Genomic DNA, 23,374 nt, shown 5'->3' with positions numbered 1-23,374 from the left:
CTGTATCTAATGTTTGCTTTGTGCTATCCTAACTAGGGTATATGGAATATGAAGGATTATTACTTTTTCTTTTTACAGTTGTCAAATGGTCTATTTTTTTTTTTTTTTTTTTAATGATTGTTGTTTTTGCGTTGTGGAAAGGTGATCAACAGACTTTTTCCATATGCTAAATACACCGGTTAACAAAATCTGGTTCTCATCACATTTTGACAGTAAATTGGATGTTTTTTCATGCAGCTGAGGGTTTTGGGTAGATATATCCAGTTAAATCTCATTTGACATTTTAAAAGCCATGAATTTTCCATGAAACATTTATAGATGTGCTTTTTTAAGTGGTGGTGATGATGGTTAGAATAACCTCTGGGAGTGACACTTTAATCTTTCATAGTTTGTCCTGTTTTGTTCTTTTGTACCAATGTTTGTGACACCGGAGAAAAAGTTTCAGATATTATATGCAGTGTTATCGATATAAAAGTAATGAATTTTGTTCGGGCCGTAATTTAAATGAACACTGGGACGTTAGTGCTGCTGATTGTGTTTTTTACACAGCGTGTTTCCAATGAGGTTTTATTAATTGAAGCTAGTATGATGACTAAGAATAGACTGGAACCAAAGCCTCAATTTAAGCCAGAGAAATGTTGATCTTTGGCAAACATTTGTGGTATCGACTGGGGTGTAGCACCGTGAGAGGAACTGGAAGCTAAAAAGCATTGTCTTGTTTGACTATGTAGACCAATCCTACAGGTAATACTGTGAAGACAGATGACTTTTGTAGTGATTCTGCTGACTACTGCCATTTCTTCTGGCCCTTTTTTCATCATTACTCTCCAAACTTTTAAGTCCCGGAGATAAATTCTTGGTTGTTCGGTAGTTGGCAGGGGTGTTCCATGCCTCTCTGTTGATGTTGCGTGCTTGCATGCTATACTTACAAATGTCGTTAAAACAAAGCTGGTGTCATGGACCACATTTTAACATGGAACACTTGAACGTCCTGTCTTAGAAGAAGCATGTGGTCCAGCATTTACTACGGTAGTGTGATCATGACACAACTTTTGTAGACATACAGTAAGGTGCTTATTTTCCCACATAGTTTAGACAAAGTCAATTTCAATTCAGTTTATTTCATTTATATAGCGCCAAATCACAACAAAGTTGCCTCAAGGCGCTTCACACAAGTAAGGTCTAACCTTACCAACCCTCAGAGCAAGCACACAGGTGACAGGGGTAAGGAAAAACTCCTCCTGATGATATGAGGAAGAAACCTCAAGCAGACCAGACATAGATGACTTGCCAATCAATTGATTTCAGTGTCTAGTGAAAGGGTGTCTGATGCAGCAACTGATGAACAACATCTACCTTTTCTCTTTCAACTTAGAAGATAGCATGGATTCCCCCATCAGCTGGGTCTTCTTTAGGCTAATTGTAATTACAAAAAGGCTGCAAGCATGGGAAAATCTATACATTAATCTTTGATGCTCTTCTTAATTGTGAGATCCTGAGGTTAGAGCAGCTGCAAACAGTAGGTCTCAGATTGTCCTTCACGTTGTCTTACCTTGACCTTGTCAGATTAATGTTGATCAGACCTTAAATACACAGTGTACCGTCCGTAACTTTGTTGTGATGTTTGTCGTCCACAGCCAGAGGTACTGTATGTGCAACCCTGATGTGGTACAACAGTTTCACAACCCGGACACCATCTTCATCCTGGCCTTCGCTGTGGTCCTGCTTAACACTGACATGTATTCGCCCAACATCAAACCCCAGCGCAAAATGGGCCTCGACGACTTTATACGCAACCTAAGAGGTTAGTGTTTCCATATGTGCATGTATAAGAAGAGGGAGAGAGACCGTGGTGGGCATGGTTCAGCTGACAGCTAATTAGCAAAGCTAGCTTTTTCATGTTTTAGCTTTTCAGCTAACATTAAAGCCCATTAGCAGACTGGTTAGCATAATGAAATTCAGTTCTGCTAACTTTAAGTCAGCCAACATACTTTGAATAAAGTTTAATCGTTAAAACCATTTGGAAATCAAAAATCATACATTTTTGTTGGAACTGACACATTGCTCAATGGCTGCAAGCATCATCTTGAGGAGCTGTGTGATGACGTGCACAATGTGAGTGTCCAATCTGAACTGGTTCACCGTCACATGGTTTTCCAAAATCCAATCGTAGGGCAGATTTACCTCACGTGAAAAGCCAAAGATCGTTTTCAGGAGTGATGTGTTACTAGTTGGCCCGTTTGAATAGCCCCCTGGGTGCTCCAATGAGTACATACTATTAGTACATACTCAGTGCGCCCTGCACCATTACGCACAGCGATCACTGAAGCAGACGGAGAGCCTCTGATGACAATTTCACGTGCTCAAACAAAGAGTGTGTAACTATCAGGATTGCTCCACTAGTTTGCATGTGAATGTTACTGGATAACTCTGTTGCTTTCTCTGCGTAAAGCACTGTTTATAATATCAATGGACAACAAAATGCATAGACCATTTTGTATATATTGTTCAAAATGTGCATTTGTGTTTATTGTTTGAACCTTTTTGTTGTACAGTGTTTCACACAAGACCTCAAATTACCTTTATAAAGTGTCAAAACAGTTGTTTATTATAGTTTGCTGTGTGTTTTGAATAAATGTGTGTGGAAAATGATTTTTCGCTTTTTTTTCTTGCCTATTTTTGATTGTAAACCTTTATTACACTTATAAAACACAACAAAACCATATATATTCTGAAAGCACAGGTTGTCCTGAAAAAAAGAGACATAAAACTTGATTGTGGGATGCAGGGAGAGCTGTTAACAGCAATAATAAAACATTTATGCCAGGCGAGTGAACTGTCCAAAAAATGCCCTCGGACCCCAGAGGGTTAATACTTTCTATACTATGAATAGCTAAATGGTATTTAAATGTTTTATTGGTTTATCAGTTTGGGGTTAAATGTTTTAGTGGTTTATAGCTTTGGTGTTATCACAGTTAACCCTTCAGTTTGTGGATTAGCAGCTACTGGAGCTAAATTTTTAAGCCATCTTCACACTTGCACAAATTTGATCCCCACAATGGCAAGCAATCTTGCGTGCCAGTGAGTAAACTCATCATAAACTGTGCAATGCTGCATAAATTTCATTCCACTGGCATGAACTAGTTGTGAACATTGCGCAAATTATTCACAAACACTCCGTATCAACACATGTCATTGTGTGCAGGGCCTTTCACGGTTTATGCACAGTTTACAACAGTTTATGATGAGTTTGGTCATTGGCATGCAAGATTGTGTGCCAGTGCAGGGTTCAAATTTGTGCAAGTGTCAAGGTGGCTTTAGGTTAGCTGTGCCCACTGGTGGAGAGAGAGCCCCATTGCATGTGGCATTTTCAAGGAGAGCGTGAATTGTGCCTCAGGAAAGTGGTGTTATAATGAGCTGCAAATGTGCTTCACTTTATCTGACAAGCAGTTTTATGAGAAGAGAGTTTGAACTTTGGCTATTTATAGAAACAGCACACACGGACCTTAAAGCTTTTTACTATAGATCTTGCGACAATCCACTATAGAGATACGTTAAATAAGAACAGTGGAAAAGGGTGAAAGAACAAGCAGCATAGAAGGAGAAGTTTTTACAAGCCCTCCGTTATCAATGTCACTTAAACAACAAGCTGCCGTCTGACTGACAGCCTCTTGAACTGAAGTAAATTACTCAAAGAGGCGGCTGGTGCTTGATTTTGCTGGTAACCATCAGCTATGCAGGAGGAGATCCCTGATATCCTTGACTGAGAGCACTGTCAGGAGACCTTGACAGAAGCCCATTTAGTGGAGGATCAGAGTTAGATTTAAAGATATGCTCTCACATTTCCGGAAGCATCTCATCTGGAATGACTGTCCTCGAAGTTCTCAGCACTGCCTAAAGTAAAAAAAAAAAAAAAAAAATACATTTACTGCAGTCTGGCAGTGCAGTTTGACTTTTACTTGCACCTTTAATTAAGGTTTAAATCTACCCTAATGTCTAATTCAAATAATTTATTTTTATAATATTTTACAGCTCAGGTTTTAATTAAGAAGTGAGTACGTCTGTGCTGGAGTTGAACATCAGAGACGGGTTGTAGTTGTGATGTTATGACTAATCCTGCTGTTCTATACTAATAATGCAGCTGCTGGGACATAATGACAGCACCCATACTGAGATAAAGACACTTCTTCTGATTCACAGCGATAAAGTTAATATTAACCTGAATCTAATTTAGCTGTGAAGCCTAGTAGTTTAAATTTAAGCTTTGCTACTACTTCAGGATTTGATCCTTATCTGGCTCTTCGCTGTGAAGTGTGCTATTGGTGCTATATTTTAATTTGACTTTTGCTCAGATTAGACTGAGGCGCGCGGCCTTCCTGTTGTGTATTGCTATATCCCAATGGGGATGACACCTTTTCGCACCACACCAGTCAACACCCTCATGTGGTTTCAAACTGTTTGAATGTTTTTACAGATATCAACATGCCAATCCTGCCACCAGTCCCTGGTGGGAGTCGAACCATGTCCGCATATTTAAAACTGTAGTGTGCGAAGGAAATTTATACAGACTTGTGCAGAACATGCAAACTCCACATTGAACAGAAATGTTCTTTGATAAAACCAAACCATAAACCTCAAATGAATATAATGCTAATTGAAAGAAGTACATTCGTGGAGCATTTTTTTTTTCTATATGATGCAGATGCACAAAGCGCTTTACAATGATGCATCACATTCACATTTACAAACATACCTACGCACTGCAATTGCACACAAATCGCAACTTAGGGATTAAGGGTCTTGCTCAAGGTAGAGAGAGAAAGAGACACGTTTCCTTCTTCCAACTCGCTTTTACGCCTGCTCTCAGATAAAACGAACTGAAAAACTAACAAACTGAGTATAAAGCTAGTTGACTGTAAGGATAACTGAATATAAACCTAACTCAAGCTAAAGTCAATAAAATATAAAGCTAACTGAATGTATTTGGTCAATTTGACCTTGCTTGGCAATTCTAGAAGCCAGTTCCATATATGTGCCAAATTGCGTGCAAATCAGGGTGAAAAACTTAACTTTTGACCTTTGACCCCAATGACCTTGACACCAGTGATTGACCTTTTGTTAATTTGATCTTATCTGAACAATTTCAGAAGCCACCACCAAATGTATATCAAATATGGTGCAAATCAAAGGAAAAAAAAATCTAAATTTTGGACTTTGAATTCATTGACCTTGACCTTTGACCTTTAAGAGCAGTTATGTGGTTGACCATCATCCACATATCACATTTGATTGAAACTGGCCAAAGGACCTGTGAGGAGTAAGGGAACAGACAGACAGATAAATAAAAATTTTGACCTTTGATCTCAATGACCTTGACTTTTGCCAAAACAAACCCTTTAAGGGCACTTGCACATCCACATACCAAATTTGGTAGGAATCCGCCAAAGGACCTGGGATGATTAGAGGAACAAACATTTCTGAAATTACAATATGATGAACTCAAACGTATATCGGTAAAATGCAAGTAAAAAAAAAAAATAATTCATTCATTTTCTGCCGTTTAACCAATTCTGGCTCGCAGTGGTAGCAGACCAAGCAGCTTAGTACACGCTCTTCCCTATCCTTGGCCAAGTCGTCTAACTCTTCCTGGGATTAGAGTGCCGTGCAAAAGTTTTCGGCCCCTTGGTATTTCACACTTGGTATTAATTTGTTTATGCCATTTCAAATACAAAAAGTAAATCAGGCATCTCAATATAAAAGAAAATTCTAAAATCATTTTCCTTAAATGCAAACTCAAAGCAAATCTCTACAGCTTGATATAATTTAATTAAAAATGTAAAAGCCAAGATGATGGTTGCATAAGTACATAATGGGCCCCTTTGGTAAAATAACCTGTAAATAATCAGTTTTATTGCCAGTTTTCTTCAGATAAGTCAGGGGATGGATACATGAACATTTCCAAGTCACTGACTATGTCTTGAACTTTATTTACATCAGTTATGAAGAAATACAAACAGTATGGCACTCTAAGGTAAATCTTCATGGAGTAGACAGTTCTCAAAAACTATGTGACTGTGCAAGAAGGAGAGCGAGGAAAGCCACCAAGACACCCAGACAACCCAGAAGAAGTTATAGGCTTCTCTGGCTGTGATTGGAGAAACTGGGCATAATGCATGTTTTGCATTTTGTATCCCCAGTTATACAGCTTCATGATGAAGTGGTATAGAGGAGGATTTTTTTCCCACCAAAACATCAAATCTAAGCTTGTATCTCAGATGTACCTTCTGGCAAATTGTAGCTGAACTTTCAGATCTTCTTTTTAAGAAGTTGCAAAGAAATGGCTGCTCCACTCTGAGTCCCCCCTGGATAGTCAAGCTTTTCACTGTGTAGACCAGAAACCTGATGGAGGAATCTCGTTTCTGCCACTTGTATTGACAACCAAGCAGTGGAAGTGAGATAAAAAAAAAGACAGAAAAATTTCTACATAACAGTTTTTATCTGGATCTGTTCCATAAATCAACAATCTCTGTTCCAGGTTAAGCCCAGCCTTTTTTTTTAATTCTCCTTTCAAACCAAGAAACAGACAAAGCTGAGAAAATATTAAATTCTTGACAAAAGTAACAAGTTTCACTGGACTTGTTTTCAAGCCCAGATAATTTGATGTCCATTCCCTTTGTGCAAGTATTGGTTTCACTGTAGGACAGCATCCTACAGTGCATCTGGAAAGTATTCACAACACTTCATTTTTTCCACATTTTGTTATGCTACAGCCTTATTCCAAAATGGATGAAGTTCATTTTCCCCTAAAAATTCTACACACAATACCCCATAATGACAATGTGGGAAAAAAGTTTTTTTTGTTTTTGTTTTTAGATTTTTGTAAATTTAATAAAAATATAAAATTAAGAAGATACATGTACATAAGTATTCACCGCCTTTGCCGTGGAGCTCAAAATTGAGCTCAGGTGCATCCTTTTTCCACTAATCATCCTTGAGATGTTTCTAAAGCTTACTTGGAGTCCACCTGGGGTAAATTCAGCTGATTGGACATGATTTGGAAAGGCACACACCTGTCTACATATAAGGTTCCACAGTTGACAGTGCATGTCAGAGTACAAACCAAGCATGAAGTCAAAGGAATTGTCTGTAGACCTCTGAGACAGGATTGTCTCAAGGCACAAATCTGGGGAAGGGTACAGAAACATTTCTGCTGCCTTGAAGGTCCCAGTGAGCACAGTGGCCTCCATCATCTGTAAATGGAAGAGGTTCAGATCCACCAGGACTCTTCCTAGAGCTGGCCACCCATCTAAACTGAGTGATTGGGGGAGAAAGGCCTTAGTCGGGGAGGTGACCAAGAACCCGATGGTCACTCTGTCAGAGCTCCAGCATTCCTCTATGGAGAGAGGAGAACCTTCCAGATTGACAATCATCTCTGCAGCAATCCACCAATCAACTCCTTAGTAAAAGGCAAATGGCAGCCCACCTGGAGTTTGCCAAAAGGCACCTGAAGGACTCTCAGACCATGAAAAACAAAACTCTGATCTGATGAGACAAACATTGGTGTGAATGCCAGGCATCATGTTTGGAGGCAACCAGGCACTATCCCTACAGTGAAACATTGTGGTGGCAGCATCATACTGTGGGGATGTTTTTTAGCGGCAGGAACTGGGAGACTAGTCAGGATTGAGGGAAAGATGAATGCAGCAATGTACAGAGACATCCTGGATGAAAACCTGCTCCAGAGCGCTCTTGACCTCAAAGTGGGCGGTGGGTCATCTTTCAGCAGGACAATGACCCTAAGCACACAGCCAAGATATCAAAGGAGTGGCTTCAGGACAACTCTGTGAATGTCTCTGAGTGGCCTAGCCAGAGCCCAGACCTGAATTCAATTGAACATCTCTGAAGAGATCTTAAAATGGCTGCGCACCAATGCTCCCCATCCAACCTGATGGAGCTTGAGAGGTGCTGCAAAGAGTAATGGGCAAAACTGTCCAAAGATAGGTGCACCAAGCTTGTGGCATCATATTCAAGAAGACTGGGGGAAGCAACTTCATATAGGCTTTGAAGGATTACGTCATAACTATTCCACGGATTCTCACCACATTTGCACCACAGATACATATTAGCGCATGGAAGACTCCATTAAATTTTGGAGGTGATGCGGATCGGATTATGGATCAAGTTTCACTTGATATGCTTTTAAGAATTACTTCAAAACAAATTCACAGATTCTCACCACATTTGCAACACAGATAGATATTAGGACACCGAAGACTCCACTGGATTTTGGAGGTGATCCGGATCCAAGTTGGCAGACATCAGAAATCTCTGTTTGCTCTTGTTTTTTGTTTTTTTTTCCTAATTTTTACTAATTTCATAATTGCTGTTATGGCTTGCAGGTATTTATTTTCAGATATAATGCCCGCAAAAGAAACCTTGACTAATACAATATGGTCACTGCAGTTTTTCTTTTTTTAATCTTTTGCATTATACATTCTAACCAACGGGTATTTCTGCCAGTAATATTAATTTGGTTTTAATGCTCTTGTCCACTCCTTTGAGCACTCGTTAGTGTCACGTTGGCAGATTCTCTCTGTTCCCTCTCACTGTGAACATTTGTCTTGGATAATGGCCTCCTTTTACAAGTGTGTACTTTAACTGTCTCTTCAGACAGCATGCTGCTGCTGTTTTCCACACCTATTTTCATCCGCTTTGGTGTTTCTGCAAAACCTTGGCAGTGACCTCTCCTACATTATATGGCCTTTGTTCCTTCAGGCGTGGATGATGGAGCTGACATCCCCAGAGAGACAGTGGCAGGCATCTACGAAAGGATCCAACAGAGAGAACTCCGCTCCAATGAAGACCACGTCACCTACGTGAGCCGGGTGGAGCAGTCCATTTTGGGACTGAAAACTGTGAGCAATATGTATGCTTGTGTCTCTTTTTGTTCCCACCTCCTCATTTCTGTCTGTACTTGCTTGCACTGTTTCTCTTCTCATCATGTGTTATTTTGCCGCAGTCTGCACTCCATAGTATCTATCATCTCCGAATCTTTAACTTTGTCTCCACAGATCCTTGCTGTGCCCCACAGGCGTCTGGTGTGCTGCTGTCGTCTGTTTGAGGTGCCTGACGCCAATAAGCCTCACAAACAGAAACTGTCCCAGCTCCAGAGGGAGGTGTTCCTCTTCAATGACCTGCTCTTGGTCAGAATTCACTAATTAAAGCAGCTACTGAGTGACTGATAGTGTTTAACATATTGAAGTTACTATGAACTGCAACAGATATCACACTACAAAAGAGAAAAAGTTGATAATTAACTACTTAATATTTAAGGCAACCAGCTGCACAGACTCTTGGGGCCCTATCTTGCTGGTCTAGTAGGGGAGTGTACTGCTCCTGTTGTGTGGGCCTCTGAAGAGGAGGTACTGCTGACCCACCACCACCAGATGGCGCCCTGCTTGGAGTGCGGGCTCCAAGCACGAGAGGGCGTCGGAGCCCCGGGAGGTGACAGCTGTCACCTATCAACACCAGCTGTCACCCATCACCACCACTACAAAGGCCAGACTGCAACTCCACCTCCTCGCCGAGAAATCTTCTACCATACAGGTAATTAATTCTCTGCTGAACCTTAATCCGAGTATTAGTCTGATCTCTTTGCAGCCGTTTTCCTGGGACGGATACCCTGTTTGGTGTGGACTGTGACGGCTTTGATAAGTGGTTATCTCGGGAGCTGCACGAGTGTGTGATTCGGAGGTGGAGGCTCTCCCTCCTAACTGTATACAGACTGTGGGATTACTGAGTGTGCGAACTCACACTCATCCAGAACTGTTTCTGTTTTCTGCCAGCAGTACCGGGTCTGACTGCTGAAGACGGTGGCCACCTGGGGCGCAGGGCTTGGCGGCTCCGGTGTTCTTCAGATCCGTTGGTGGTGGAGGCTGTGTGGGATCCGGCTCTTCTCGCACCGGACGTCTCCTATCTTCGAGCCTGCCACACGTCACCTTGTGTCAGATTGATATACCACATATTTGTATTTGTCTGTCCTACGTTGTGCACCTTCACAACATTAAATTGTTACTTTTTGGCTATTCCATTGTCCCTTCATTAACGCCCCCTGTTGTGGGTCCGTGTCACGACACTTCCCCAACAGGATTTCTCGGCCAGCGTCATGGATCCTGAGGGGTGTCAACTCGAGCCTGAACGGCCAATGGAAGAGCAAGGTGCACAGGCGCCAGCAGGAGGCATGTTAGGGGAGCTGCAGCAAATACTAACCGCTTTCACTGCTCGGTTGGATCTGGTAACGGAGCAGAATGTTATCCTCAATCGGAGGATGGAGGCTCTCACCACCAGGGTGGAGGCGCGCCATCAAGGCGCTACTGCAGCACCTCCTCCTGCTGGTCCCTTGTCAGACACTGACATTCCACTGGTCGTTCAACGACCCCCCCCACCATCCCCTGAAGCATACATAAGCCCTCCGGAGCCATACGGAGGTTGTGTCAAGACGTGCGCGGACTTCCTAATGCAGTGCTCGCTCGTCTTTGCACAGCGTCCCGTCATGTACGCGTCAGACGCTAGCCGGGTGGCTTATGTTGTTAATTTGCTTCGAGGAGAGGCACGCACCTGGGCTACGGCGCTCTGGGAGCAGAACTCACGGCTCCTAACGTCATACGCTGGGTTTGTAAGGGAGTTCAAACAGGTTTTTGATCATCCCAACAGAGGCGAGACCGCTTCGAGCGTGCTACTGTCAATGCGACAGGGGCGCCGGAGTGCAGCCGAGTATGCAGTCGACTTCGGCATCGCGGCTGCGAGGTCTGGCTGGAATACCGTTGCACTCCGTGCCGCCTTCATAAACAGACTGTCTCCGGTCCTGAAGGAGCACCTGCTGGCTAAGGAGGAACCGTGGGATTTTGACAGGCTTGTCGACCTGGTTATACGCTTAGACAACCGGTTAGAGGAACACCGTTGGGAGCAGGGCGGGGGGCGTGACTGGGCATGGGCTGTCCCTCTTCCTTCCGGGCCCGAAAGGGTGCCGTCGTCCTCACGCTCCACAGCCAGAGGGCCCCGTGTGGCTACAGCTCCCCCTGCTGACGAAGCTATGGACACGAGCAGGGCCAAAATGAAATCAAATGACAGACAAAGGAGGCTGGCCCGCGGGGAGTGTTTTTTCTGTGGATCTAGTGGTCACATACAGAGGAACTGTCCCCAAACGGTCAAACTACAACGTCCTTAGAAACTGGGCTAAGGGTGGGCCATAACACGCACGCGGGGGAACCCTGAAAATCAGCACGAATCCCAGTCACAATCCTTAGTGAGGATTTAACCCTTCACGCCCCAGCACTTGTAGACACAGGGTCAGAAGGGAATCTGCTGGACAGCAGATGGGCAAAGGAAGTAGGGCTCCCTCTGGTGGCTCTGCCTTCCCCTGTGAAGGTACGAGCACTAGATGGCACTCTTCTTCCATTAATCACACACCAGACACAGCCAGTGACTTTGGTGGTGTCTGGGAATCACAGGGAGGAGATTGTGTTTTATGTAACACCTTCTACCTCCCGAGTGATTTTGGGTTTTCCTTGGGTGTTGAAACACAATCCCCGGATTGATTGGCCATCTGGGGTTGTGACGCAGTGGAGCGAAACCTGCCACCGGGAGTGTTTAGGATCCTCGGTTCCACCCTGTGAGACAGCTAAGGAGGAGGTCAAAGGCCCCCCCAATCTGACGGCGGTGCCAAGTGAGTACCACGATCTTGCTGACGTCTTCAGCAAAGATCTGGCACTCGCCCCTCCCCTGCACCGACCGTACGATTGTGCCATCGATTTGATTCCGGGCGCTGAGTATCCGTCCAGCAGGCTGTACAACCTCTCACGTCCGGAACGCGAATCAATGGAGACCTACATCCGGGACTCCTTAGCTGCCGGGTTGATCTGGAACTCCACCTCCCAGAAGGGCGCGGGTTTCTTTTTTGTGGGTAAGAAGGACGGCGGACTCCGTCCATGCATTGATTACAGAGGGCTGAACGAGATCACGGTTCGCAACCGATACCCATTACCTCTGTTGGATTCGGTGTTCACGCCCCTGCATGGAGCCCAAATATTTACTAAACTTGATTTTAGGAATGCGTACCACCTGGTTCGGATCCGGAAGGGAGACGAGTGGAAGACGGCATTTAATACCCCATTAAGTCATTTTGAGTACCTGGTCATGCCGTTCGGCCTCACAAACGCCCCCGCGACGTTCCAAGCATTGGTTAATGATGTCTTGCGAGACTTCCTGCATCGGTTCGTCTTTGTGTATCTAGACGACATACTCATCTTTTCTCCAGACCCTGAGACTCATGTTCAGCATGTACGTCAGGTCCTACAGCGGTTGTTGGAGAACCGGCTGTTTGTGAAGGGCGAGAAGTGCGAGTTCCACCGCACTTCTTTGTTCTTCCTGGGGTTCATCATCTCCTCTAACTCTGTCGCCCCTGATCCGGCCAAGGTTGCGGCGGTGAGAGATTGGCCCCACCCAACAAGCCGTAGGAAGCTGCAACAGTTCCTCGGTTTTGCAAACTTCTACAGGAGGTTCATTAAGGGCTACAGTCAGGTAGCTAGCCCCCTGACAGCCCTGACCTCCACAAAAGTCCCCTTCACCTGGTCGGATCGGTGCGAAGCCGCATTTAGGGAGATGAAATGCCGGTTCTCGACTGCACCAGTGTTGGTGCAGCCCGATCCTACTCGCCAGTTCACAGTGGAAGTGGATGCCTCTGACTCAGGGATAGGAGCCGTGCTGTCCCAGAGTGGGGAGTCCGATAAGGTCCTCCACCCTTGTGCCTATTTTTCCCGCAGGTTGACCCCGGCTGAGAGGAATTATGACGTCGGCAATCGGGAACTCTTGGCGGTGAAGGAGGCTCTTGAGGAGTGGAGACACCTGTTGGAGGGAGCGACGGTACCCTTCACGGTTTTCACGGACCATCGGAACCTGGAGTACATCCGGACCGCCAAGCGGTTGAACCCCAGGCAAGCCCGCTGGTCACTGTTCTTCGGGCGTTTTGACTTCCAGATTACATACCGCCCCGGGACCAAGAACCAACGGTCGGATGCACTGTCCCGGGTGCATGAAGAGGAAGCCAAGGCCGAGCAGTCAGACCCCCCAGAGACCATCATCCCCGAATCTACTGTCGTGGCCACTCTCACCTGGGACGTGGAGAAGACCGTCCGGGAGGCCCAGACACGGAACCCGGACCCGGGAACTGGCCCGAAGAACAAAATGTACGTCCCACCAGAGGCCAGAGCTGCGGTTTTGGACTTCTGTCATGGTCCAAGCTCTCCTGTCATCCCGGAGTGTGCAGGACCATGGCAGTAGTCCAGCAGTGCTTCTGGTGGGTGTCTATGGAAGCCGACATCCGGGACTACGTCCAGGCCTGCACCACCTGTGCCAGGGGCAAGGCGGACCACAAGAGGACCTCAGGACTCCTCCGACCCCTACCGGTGCCTCATCGCCCCTGGTCCCACATCGGCCTGGACTTTGTCACGGGCCTCCCGCCGTCCCAGGGCAACACCACCATCTTAACGATAGTGGACCGGTTCTCCAAGGCGGTCCACTTCGTGGCCCTCCCGAAGCTCCCTATGGCCCAGGAGACAGCAGACCTCCTGGTCCACCACGTGGTGCGTCTGCATGGGATACCAGCGGACATCATCTCAGACCGTGGCCCTCAGTTCTCCTCTCAGGTCTGGAGGAGTTTCTGCAAGGAACTGGGGGCCACCGTGAGTCTCTCATCCGGGTATCACCCTCAGACGAACGGACAGGCAGAGCGGGCCAACCAGGAGCTGGAGCAGGCCCTCCGTTGCGTTACCTCCGCTCACCCGACGGCCTGGAGCACCCATCTGGCCTGGATCGAGTACGCCCACAACAGCCAAGTGTCGTCTGCCACCGGCCTCTCCCCGTTTGAGGTGTGTTTGGGGTACCAGCCCCCATTGTTTCCGCTTGTGGAGGGAGAGGTAGGTGTGCCCTCGGTCCAGGCCCACCTCAGGAGGTGCCGCCGGGTCTGGTGGACCGCCCGTTCTGCCCTGTTGAAGGCCCGGACGAGGGCCAAGGCCCATGCAGACCGCCGGCGTTCCCCGGCCCCTGCATACCAGCCCGGGCAGGAGGTATGGTTGTCAACAAAGGACATCCCGCTCCAAGTGGACTCCCAAAAACTGAAAGACAGGTATATCGGACCATTTCCCATCACCAAGGTCCTCAGCCCGGCCGCAGTGAAGCTACGGCTGCCAGCTTCACTGCAGATCCATCCTGTTTTTCACGTGTCACAGATCAAGCCAAACCACACCTCACCGCTCTGCACCCCTGGACCTGCACCGCCTCCTGCCCGAATCATCGACGGGGAGCCGGCATGGACCGTGCATCGGCTTCTGGACGTCCGTCGCAAGGGTCGGGGCTTCCAGTATCTGGTGGACTGGAAGGGGTATGGCCCCGAGGAACGCTCCTGGGTGAAACGGGGCTTCATCCTGGACCCGGCCCTCCTGGCCGACTTCTACGCCCGGCACCCGGATAAACCTGGTCGGGCGCCAGGAGGCGCCCGTTGAGGGGGGGTCCTGTTGTGTGGGCCGCTGAAGAGGAGGTACTGCTGGCCCACCACCACCAGATGGCGCCCTGCTTGGAGTGCGGGCTCCAAGCACGAGAGGGCATCGGAGCCGCGGGAGGTGACAGCTGTCACCTATCAACACCAGCTGTCACCCATCACCACCACTATAAAGGCCGGACTGCAACTCCACCTCCTCGCCGAGAAATCTTCTACCATACAGGTAATTAATTCTCTGCTGAACCTTAATCCGAGTATTAGTCTAATCTCTTTGCAGCCGTTTCCTGGGACGGATACCCTGTCTGCTGAGTTGGCGTTTGGTGTGGACTGCGACGGCTTTGCCTCCCACCCCACCCAGATAAGTGGTTATCTCGGGAGCTGCACGAGTGTGTGATTCGGAGGTGGAGGCTCTCCCTCCTAACTGTATACAGACTGTGGGATTACTGAGTGTGCGAACTCACACTCATCCAGAACTGTTTCTGTTTTCTGACAGCAGTACCGGGTCTGACTGCTGAAGACGGTGGCCACCTGGGGCGCAGGGCTTGGCGGCTCCGGTGTTCTTCAGATCCGTTGGTGGTGGAGGCTGTGTGGGATCCGGCTCTTCTCGCACCGGACGTCTCCTATCTTCGAGCCTGCCACACGTCACCTTGTGTCAGATTGATATACCCCATATTTGTATTTGTCTGTCCTACGTTGTGCACCTTCACAACATTAAATTGTTACTTTTTGGCTATTCCATTGTCCCTTCATTAACGCCCCCTGTTGTGGGTCCGTGTCACGACACTTCCCCAACAGCTCCCATATAAAATGATGCGATATCTATCCGGATACATGGGATATTGTATGATTTTTTTTTTATTATTATTGTGGAAAGATTTGACTGGATGTGATTTGATTTTGGTGTGATTTGATGCAATGTTTAATGCTGATATTTATTTTCCATGATAAATTGGAATAAGCCAAAAGTGGCATTACTTACCGTCAAATACCAGCCCAGTCTCATGTGTTTTTTCGTCCTCCCGTCACGAAATGATTCAAATTTTCATGACTTTTAACTCACTATTACTAACCCTACTCCTTCCCCTAACCCTAACCATAACCACCCCGACCCCCTCCCCGCTGCACTTTTAATTAAGTGCAGCCATCATAGAATGAATTAGAATGAATTTGTGCTCCCATGATGAAAATTTTGCATTTTTTGTGACAATATGAGGAACCAATAGATTAATGTATATTTCATGCTGCTGAATCACAATAATCTGTGAGACTGGGTTGCAAATACATATTTCATGAAAAACCAGGGATGTTCTTCGGGTTTTTAGTATTTTGATTCAACACATTGCAGAAAGTGCAGCATGCAAGAAGCACAGAAGAAGAAGCTAGGAGTTTTTAATATAGCATAAATAGCACAACAAAACTCTCTAGCACCTACTACTATCAGATATGATTTAGTTTTTACCTCACGTCCAAACTTAGCATTCCTGTGAATGGTCTTGCAAGAGCCTTGCACCAGCCTTTGAACTGTTACAAGAGTTTGAGGATGCTAAAGTACAATCCCAATTCCAATGAAGTTGGGACGTTGTGTGAAATGTAAATAAAAACAGAATACGATGTGCAAATCCTCTTCAACCTATGTTCAATTAAATACACCACAAAGACAAGATTTTTAATGTTCAAACTGATAAATATTATTGTTTTTGTGCAAATATTTGCTCATTTTTTAAATGGATGCCTGCAACACATTTAAAAAAAGCTGGGACAGTGGTATGTTTACCACAGTAGCCACGTTTACATGGACACTTTATTTCTGATGTGATTGAATTCTGTCCAATTGGTGGATCAGATTGTCCTGTTTACAGTAGTGTTCAGAATAATAGCAGTGCTATGTGACTAAAAAGATTAATCCAGGTTTTAAGTATATTTCTTATTGTTACATGGGAAACAAGGTACCAGTAGATTCAGTAGATTCTCACAAATCCAACAAGACCAAGCATTCATGATATGCACACTCTTAAGGCTATGAAATTGGGCTATTAGTAAAAAAAAGTAGAAAAGGGGGTGTTCACAATAACAGTAGCATCTGCTGTTGATGCTACAAACTCAGAACTATTATGTTCAAACTGCTTTTTTAGCAATCCTGTGAATCATTAAACTAGTATTTAGTTGTATAACCACAATTTTTCATGATTTCTTCACATCTGCGAGGCATTAATGTTGTTGGTTTGGAACCAAGATTTTGCTGGTTTACTAGTGTGCTAGGGGTCATTGTCTTGTTGAACCACCCATTTCAAGGGCATGTCCTCTTCAGCATAAGGCAACATGACCTCTTCAAGTATTTTGACATATACAAACTGATCCATGATACCTGGTATGCGATATATAGGCCCAACACCATAGTAGGAGAAACATGCCCATATCATGATGCTTGCACCACCATGCTTCACTGTCTTCACTGTGAACTGTGGCTTGAATTCAGAGTTTGGGGGTCGTCTCACAAACTGTCTGCTGCCCTTGGACCCAAAAAGAACAATTTTACTCTCATCAGTCCACAAAATATTCCTCCATTTCTCTTTAGGCCAGTTGATGTGTTCTTTGGCAAATTGTAACCTCTTCTGCACGTCTTTTATTTAACAGAGGGACTTTGTGGGGGATTCTTGCAAATAAATTAGCTTCACACAGGCGTCTTCTAACTGTCTAACTTACAGGTAACTCCAGACTGTCTTTGATCATCCTGGAGCTGATCAATGGGTGAGCCTTTGCCATTCTGGTTATTCTTCTATCCAGCTTGATGGTTGTTTTCCGTTTTCTTCCACGCGTCTCTGTTTTTTTTTTTTTTTTGTCCATTTTAAAGCATTGGAGATCATTGTAGATGAACAGCCTATAATGTTTTGCATCTGCGTATAAGTTTTCCCCTCTCCAATCAACTTTTTAATCAAACTACGCTGTTCTTCTGAACAATGTCTTGAACGTCCCATTTTCCTCAGGCTTTCAAAGAGAAAAGCATGTTCAACAGGTGCTGCCTTCATCCTTAAATAGGGGACACCCTATTCACACCTGTTTGTTCCACAAAATTGACGAACTCACTGACTGAATGCCACACTACTATTATTGTGAACACCCCCTTTTCTACTTTTTTTTACTAATAGCCCAATTTCATAGCCTTAAGAGTGTGCATATCATGAATGCTTGGTCTTGTTGGATTTGTGAGAATCTACTGGTACCTTGTTTCCCATATAACAATAAGAAATATACTCAAAACCTGGATTAATCTTTTTAGTCACATAGCGCTACTATTATTCTGAACAGTACTGTACATGAACGTGTCATAAAGTGATCCCCTTGCTATGCGTGTTTACATGCACCATGATTACGATCCGATTCAGTCAGTAGAGCAATCCCATAATGCTTTGCGTTGTGACGTCTGCTGTTTGTGACATACGCAAATGAGTTGTACCCCGAAGCCGCTCATATAAACAATGGATTTGTTTTCTGGAGTAATCGTGATCACTGTGATTCTTTGCGCATTTCTTTTGAAACTACAGCATCAGAGGAACATTCTTCTTTTTCAGTACTTGTTCAGAAAGAGATGAGCTTGGCAGAATGTGTTTTTGCGCCATGTGGCACAGAGCACGGTTACATCATGTACATGTGTTGTAAAGCCATAATGAAAAGACCGACAGATTAAACATCTGATTTACAAGCAAATGAAAATGAAGCCTTGGAGATCAGCCGGAGCTTTGAGGAAACGCATCATGTCCCTCAAATAACTGACGGGACACACAGCTACATGCAGGTAGGTTATTTCTGAACATCTGTCGTTTTCATTGACCCACAATCATTAACTCCACATCTACCACTTTTATGATTTTTGCTATTTTTTTTCCTGTGGCTTTTAGGTAGAGCCCACTATGAAATCTCAAAAAAAATATTTTAAACAATGAACTGTTTCAAAATATGACAAAGCAATTTCATGAATAAATGAAACAAACCTTGTGTGTGTGAGGTCTTTTTACATTTCCTACTTACTTTACTCAACTAAAACAAGTTGTTTGCTTTAGATTTTGGAGCATCAGTTGCAAAATGCCTGGAAACGCCCAAGATTCCAATGTTTTGTGCCGTTCAGACCTTTTTGAGAGCTCATCAACTGCCAAAGGTACCGTTCGAACTTTTAAGAGGAAAAAAAATGTCATATCCACTACACCATGTGCTTTTTCCCCCTGATTTATTCTTAAGGCTATAATTACTCATTAAACATCAGAATTTTAAAAACAACCATTTTCTGTTTTAGGGTGTGAAAAACACTGAGGGAGAAGACATACAACTACAAATAAGTGGTGACCCTGCAGATCCACTGGAGTGGTTGCTGAAAGGCTACATAAATTCTACACATCTGACCCCAGAGGAGAAATCTGTTGAGCTCATTCTGTGTAGCAGAAGAAAACACTTTAGGGATTTTGAAGTTGAAGTGGAGGGTGCTACTGAAGAGAAGCAATTTTCACTTCATCTTTACACTAGCTGTGATAGCAATCTGCTTTGCACTTCAGAATTTCTATCAAAATGAAGGAACAACGCAAGCAACAACTGGCTGGAGAACGCTGGTCACTTTGATGCCATCTTTCCTCAGCCTGGACCACAAGTCTGGATGCAGAGCAGTTCTAGTGGTAGCAGGACAGGATGGCATTGAAGAAATACATGTTCAGCACTTCCCTCTCTGAAATGGTCATCTCCATTAACAAAATAATAATAATAATAATAATAATAATAATAATAATAATAATAATAATAATCTGACATACACTTTCTCTTTTTTATTACAGTGAATACAACATTCTTATGTATACATATATAAAATAAAAACCTGGCAGGACCACAACAATCTGGTTAAAAATAAAATATAGTGCTAAAAACTTTTAGTGACTTACAGCAGAGCTTGGCATTACTTTCTAAACTGGTGTTACCGTGAAGTCAAATCATAAAACCAAACCCTAAAGGTGGCTCTTTTTGTCAGCACAATAACATACTTCCAGGAAAAATTGGAAGAAACTAAACATCAGGACCAGTTTCTTATATTCAGTTTCTACATGTTGTGTAGGCTGTAGTAGTAAAAGTTTTCACTGTTATTTTGATTATTATTATTATTATTTTGATTTATTAGAAAATGGCTAAAATAAGTGGGTCAACATATTACCGTGCATCGAAAGAAAATGAAGATTTGCTAGATATAATGTCTCATATCTCAGCTAGGTCCTCAGCTAACTTTGTTGATGTAAATGTGGAGCTGATGAGTAGGACTGTTGAAAGGGATGTTAATCAGTGAAATCACCTGCTGAAGTCAGTGGCTGCAAAGAAAACCTGCACCCTCTCAGCCCTTTCTGGAATAGTTTGGAGACCACTGCTCTAAATAAATATTATGCCAATCTTCAATTTTTTCATTGTATATCCCAGTTTACATCAAACACATAAGGCTTCAACCAAATACCCACCCCATACAAGTACATATTACTGCACTTTGCATGGAAAATAATACTGCACGCGGGGCATTTTGTGATGAATGTCTCTAGTTTTAGCAGCATGATATTACTCTTTAAAAAAACTTTTGTCTGGAGCCTCCTCTGTGTTGTCTTCAGGTTGTGGAGAGCTGCTGTCATCAACCTCCTCTGATGTGCTCTTTACATCATCATCTGTATATATGAGAACAGTAATTAACGTGATGTACCAAAGTGAACGAGGGTAAAGAGCGTTAACTCGATGACAGACTGTGTTCATGCACTTTACTCTGCTAATAAACTCCTGGGATAAATTAACATGAATCCCCAACATTAACTTGAACTAAATCCACCCATTTGGCTAAAAGAGGAATGGGACTTATCAGGACTTACCTCCAGGCTTTCCGGTGTCTCGGGTGAACTTTCCTCCGGTGGAAAACTGACTTCTACTCCAGTGTCCTCCTTGGAGAATGGTCGTCTTCCAATTATTTTTTCATTAATTCACAATAGGAGAAGCCGGTTGGAGCCGCGCAGCTTCTGCTCGTTTTTAGCTTCTCCTTGTAGAAAGCGCTCGTTGCATCCCAGCGGTTTATAATTTGCTCAACTGACCTGCTGACTCCAGACACAACACGTCTGTGCTGCCAACTTATGTCCGTCAAGCTTTTCCCACTCATTTTAAATTCTTTTAATACGTTGAGGAGGAGTGCTGTCAATTGTAAAGTCCAGCTCTGTTTTGCCAGCGGCGTTTTCGTAAACACAGAGCAGAAAGCGCCATGTGGTGATGTGATGTGGTGATGTGATGTAACAGACATGCGCAACAAGGCTCCTCACAGGCGGACAATTCAATGTGCCGTTTACACCGAAGCCGATCGGGGTTCGAAACAGGCTTACACCACCTTCTCTGACCCGATCATAATTTTGATCAGATTGGGCTATTCTAATCAGATGGACCTGTTTACATGGCGTGATTTTGATCTGTTCAATCTGATTGTTCAATCAGATTACTTCTGGTCCATGTAACCACAGCTTGTGTTACATCACCTTTCCTTCTAACAACACTCAATAAGTGTTTGGGAACTATGGACACTAATTTTGAGTGTCATGATTGGGTATAAAAGGAGCATCCCCAAAAGGCTCAACTGTTCACAAGCAAAGATGGGGTGAGGATCATCACTTTGTGAACAACTGTGTGAAAAAATAGTCCAACAGTTTAAGAACAATGTTTCTCAATGTTCAGTTTCAAGGAATTTAGGGAATCCATCATCTACAGTCCATAATATAATTAGAAGATTCAGAGAATCTGGAGAACTTTCTACACGTAAGTGGCAAGCCGAAAACCAACATCGAATGCCCGTGACCTTCTATCCCTCAGGCGGCACTGCATTAACAACCGACATCATTGTGTAAAGGATCTTACCGCGTGGGCTCAGGAACACTTCAGAAAACCATTGTCAGTTAACACAGTTCGTCACTACATCTACAAGTGCAAGTTAAAACTCTACCATGCAAAGTGAAAGCCATACATCAACAACATCCAGAAACGTCGCTGCCTTCTCTGGGCCTGAGCTCATTTGAAATGGACAGATAGTAAAGTGAAAAGTGTGCTGTGGTCTGATGAGTCCACATTTCAAATTGTTTTTGGAAATCATGGACATTGTGTCCTCCGGACAAAAGAGGAAAAAGATCAAATCAAATCAAATCAAATAAATATTATTTATATAGCGCCAAATCACAACAAACAGTTGCCCCAAGGCACTTTATATTGTAAGGCAAAAGCCATACAATAATTACAGAAAAACCCCAACGGTCAAAATGACCCCCTGTGAGCAAGCACTTGGCGACAGTGGGAAGGAAAAACTCCCTTTTAACAGGAAGAAACCTCCAGCAGAACCAGGCTCAGGGAGGGGCAGTCTTCTGCTGGGACTGGCTGGGGCTGAGGGGAGAGAATCAGGAAAAAGACATGCTGTGGAGGGGAGCAGAGATCAATCACTAATGATTAAATGCAGAGTGGTGCATACAGAGCAAAAAGAGAAAGAAACACTCAGTGCATCATGGGAACCCCACAGCAGTCTAAGTCTATAGCAGCATAACTAAGGGATGGTTCAGGGTCACCTGATCCAGCCCTAACTATAAGCTTTAGCAAAAAGGAAAGTTTTAAGCCTAATCTTAAAAGTAGAGAGGGTGTCTCCCTGATCCGAATTGGGAGCTGGTTCCACAGGAGAGGAGCCTGAAAGCTGAAGGCTCTGCCTCCCATTCTACTCTTAAAATCCCTAGGAACTACAAGTAAGCCTGCAGTCTGAGAGCGAAGCGCTCTATTGGGGTGATATGGTACTATGAGGTCCCTAAGATAAGATGGGACCTGATTATTCAAAACCTTATAAGTAAGAAGAAGAATTTTAAATTCTATTCTAGAATTAACAGGAAGCCAATGAAGAGAGGCCAATATGGGTGAAATATGCTCTCTCCTTCTAGTCCCTGTCAGTACTTTAGCTGCAGCATTTTGAATTAACTGAAGGCTTTTCAGGGAACTTTTAGGACAACCTGATAATAATGAATTACAATAGTCCAGCCTAGAGGAAATAAATGCATGAATTAGTTTTTCAGCATCACTCTGAGACAAGACCTTTGTAATTTTAGAGATATTGCGCAAATGCAAAAAAGCAGTCCTACATATTTGCTTAATATGCGCATTGAAGGCCATATCCTGATCAAAAATGACTCCAAGATTTCTCACAGTATTACTAGAGGTCAGGGTAATGCCATCCAGAGTAAGGATGTGGTTAGACACCATGTTTCTAAGATTTGTGGGGCCAAGTACAATAACTTCAGTTTTATCTGAATTTAAAAGCAGGAAATTAGAGGTCATCCATGTCTTTATGTCTGTAAGACATTCCTGCAGTTTAACTAATTGGTGTGTGTCCTCTGGCTTCATGGATAGATAAAGCTGGGTATCATCTGCGTAACAATGAAAATTTAAGCAATGCTTTCTAATAATACTGCCAAAGGGAAGCATGTATAAAGTGAATAAAATTGGTCCTAGCACAGAACCTTGTGGAACTCCATAATTAACCTTAGTCTGTGAAGAAGACTCCCCATTTACATGAACAAATTGTAATCTATTAGATGAATATGATTCAAACCACCGCAGTGCAGTGCCTTTAATACCTATGGCATGCTCTACTCTCTGTAATAAAATTTTATGGTCAACAGTATCAAAAGCAGCACTGAGGTCTAACAGGACAAGCACAGAGATGAGTCCACTGTCTGAGGCCATAAGAAGATCATTTGTAACCTTCACTAATGCTGTTTCTGTACTATGATGAATTCTAAAACC

At 44.0% G+C, this 23,374-nt stretch overlaps 1 protein-coding gene across 1 annotated transcript in view; it reads left to right on the top strand.

Annotated features, from left to right (window-relative positions):
- Positions 1–23,374, top strand: part of iqsec3b (IQ motif and Sec7 domain ArfGEF 3b) — a 126,894-nt gene that overhangs the window by 87,327 nt on the left and 16,193 nt on the right. The window contains 3 exon segments of the mRNA XM_034176577.1: positions 1,638–1,804; positions 8,776–8,915; positions 9,072–9,203. Coding sequence (XP_034032468.1) covers positions 1,638–1,804; positions 8,776–8,915; positions 9,072–9,203 — 439 coding nt within the window.

This window comes from Thalassophryne amazonica, chromosome 8 (genome assembly GCF_902500255.1).
Source record: "Thalassophryne amazonica chromosome 8, fThaAma1.1, whole genome shotgun sequence".
Classification (NCBI taxonomy): Eukaryota; Metazoa; Chordata; class Actinopteri; order Batrachoidiformes; family Batrachoididae; genus Thalassophryne; species Thalassophryne amazonica.
Note: the sequence above shows the minus strand (reverse complement) of the source record. Positions and strands in the feature narration are given on the sequence as shown.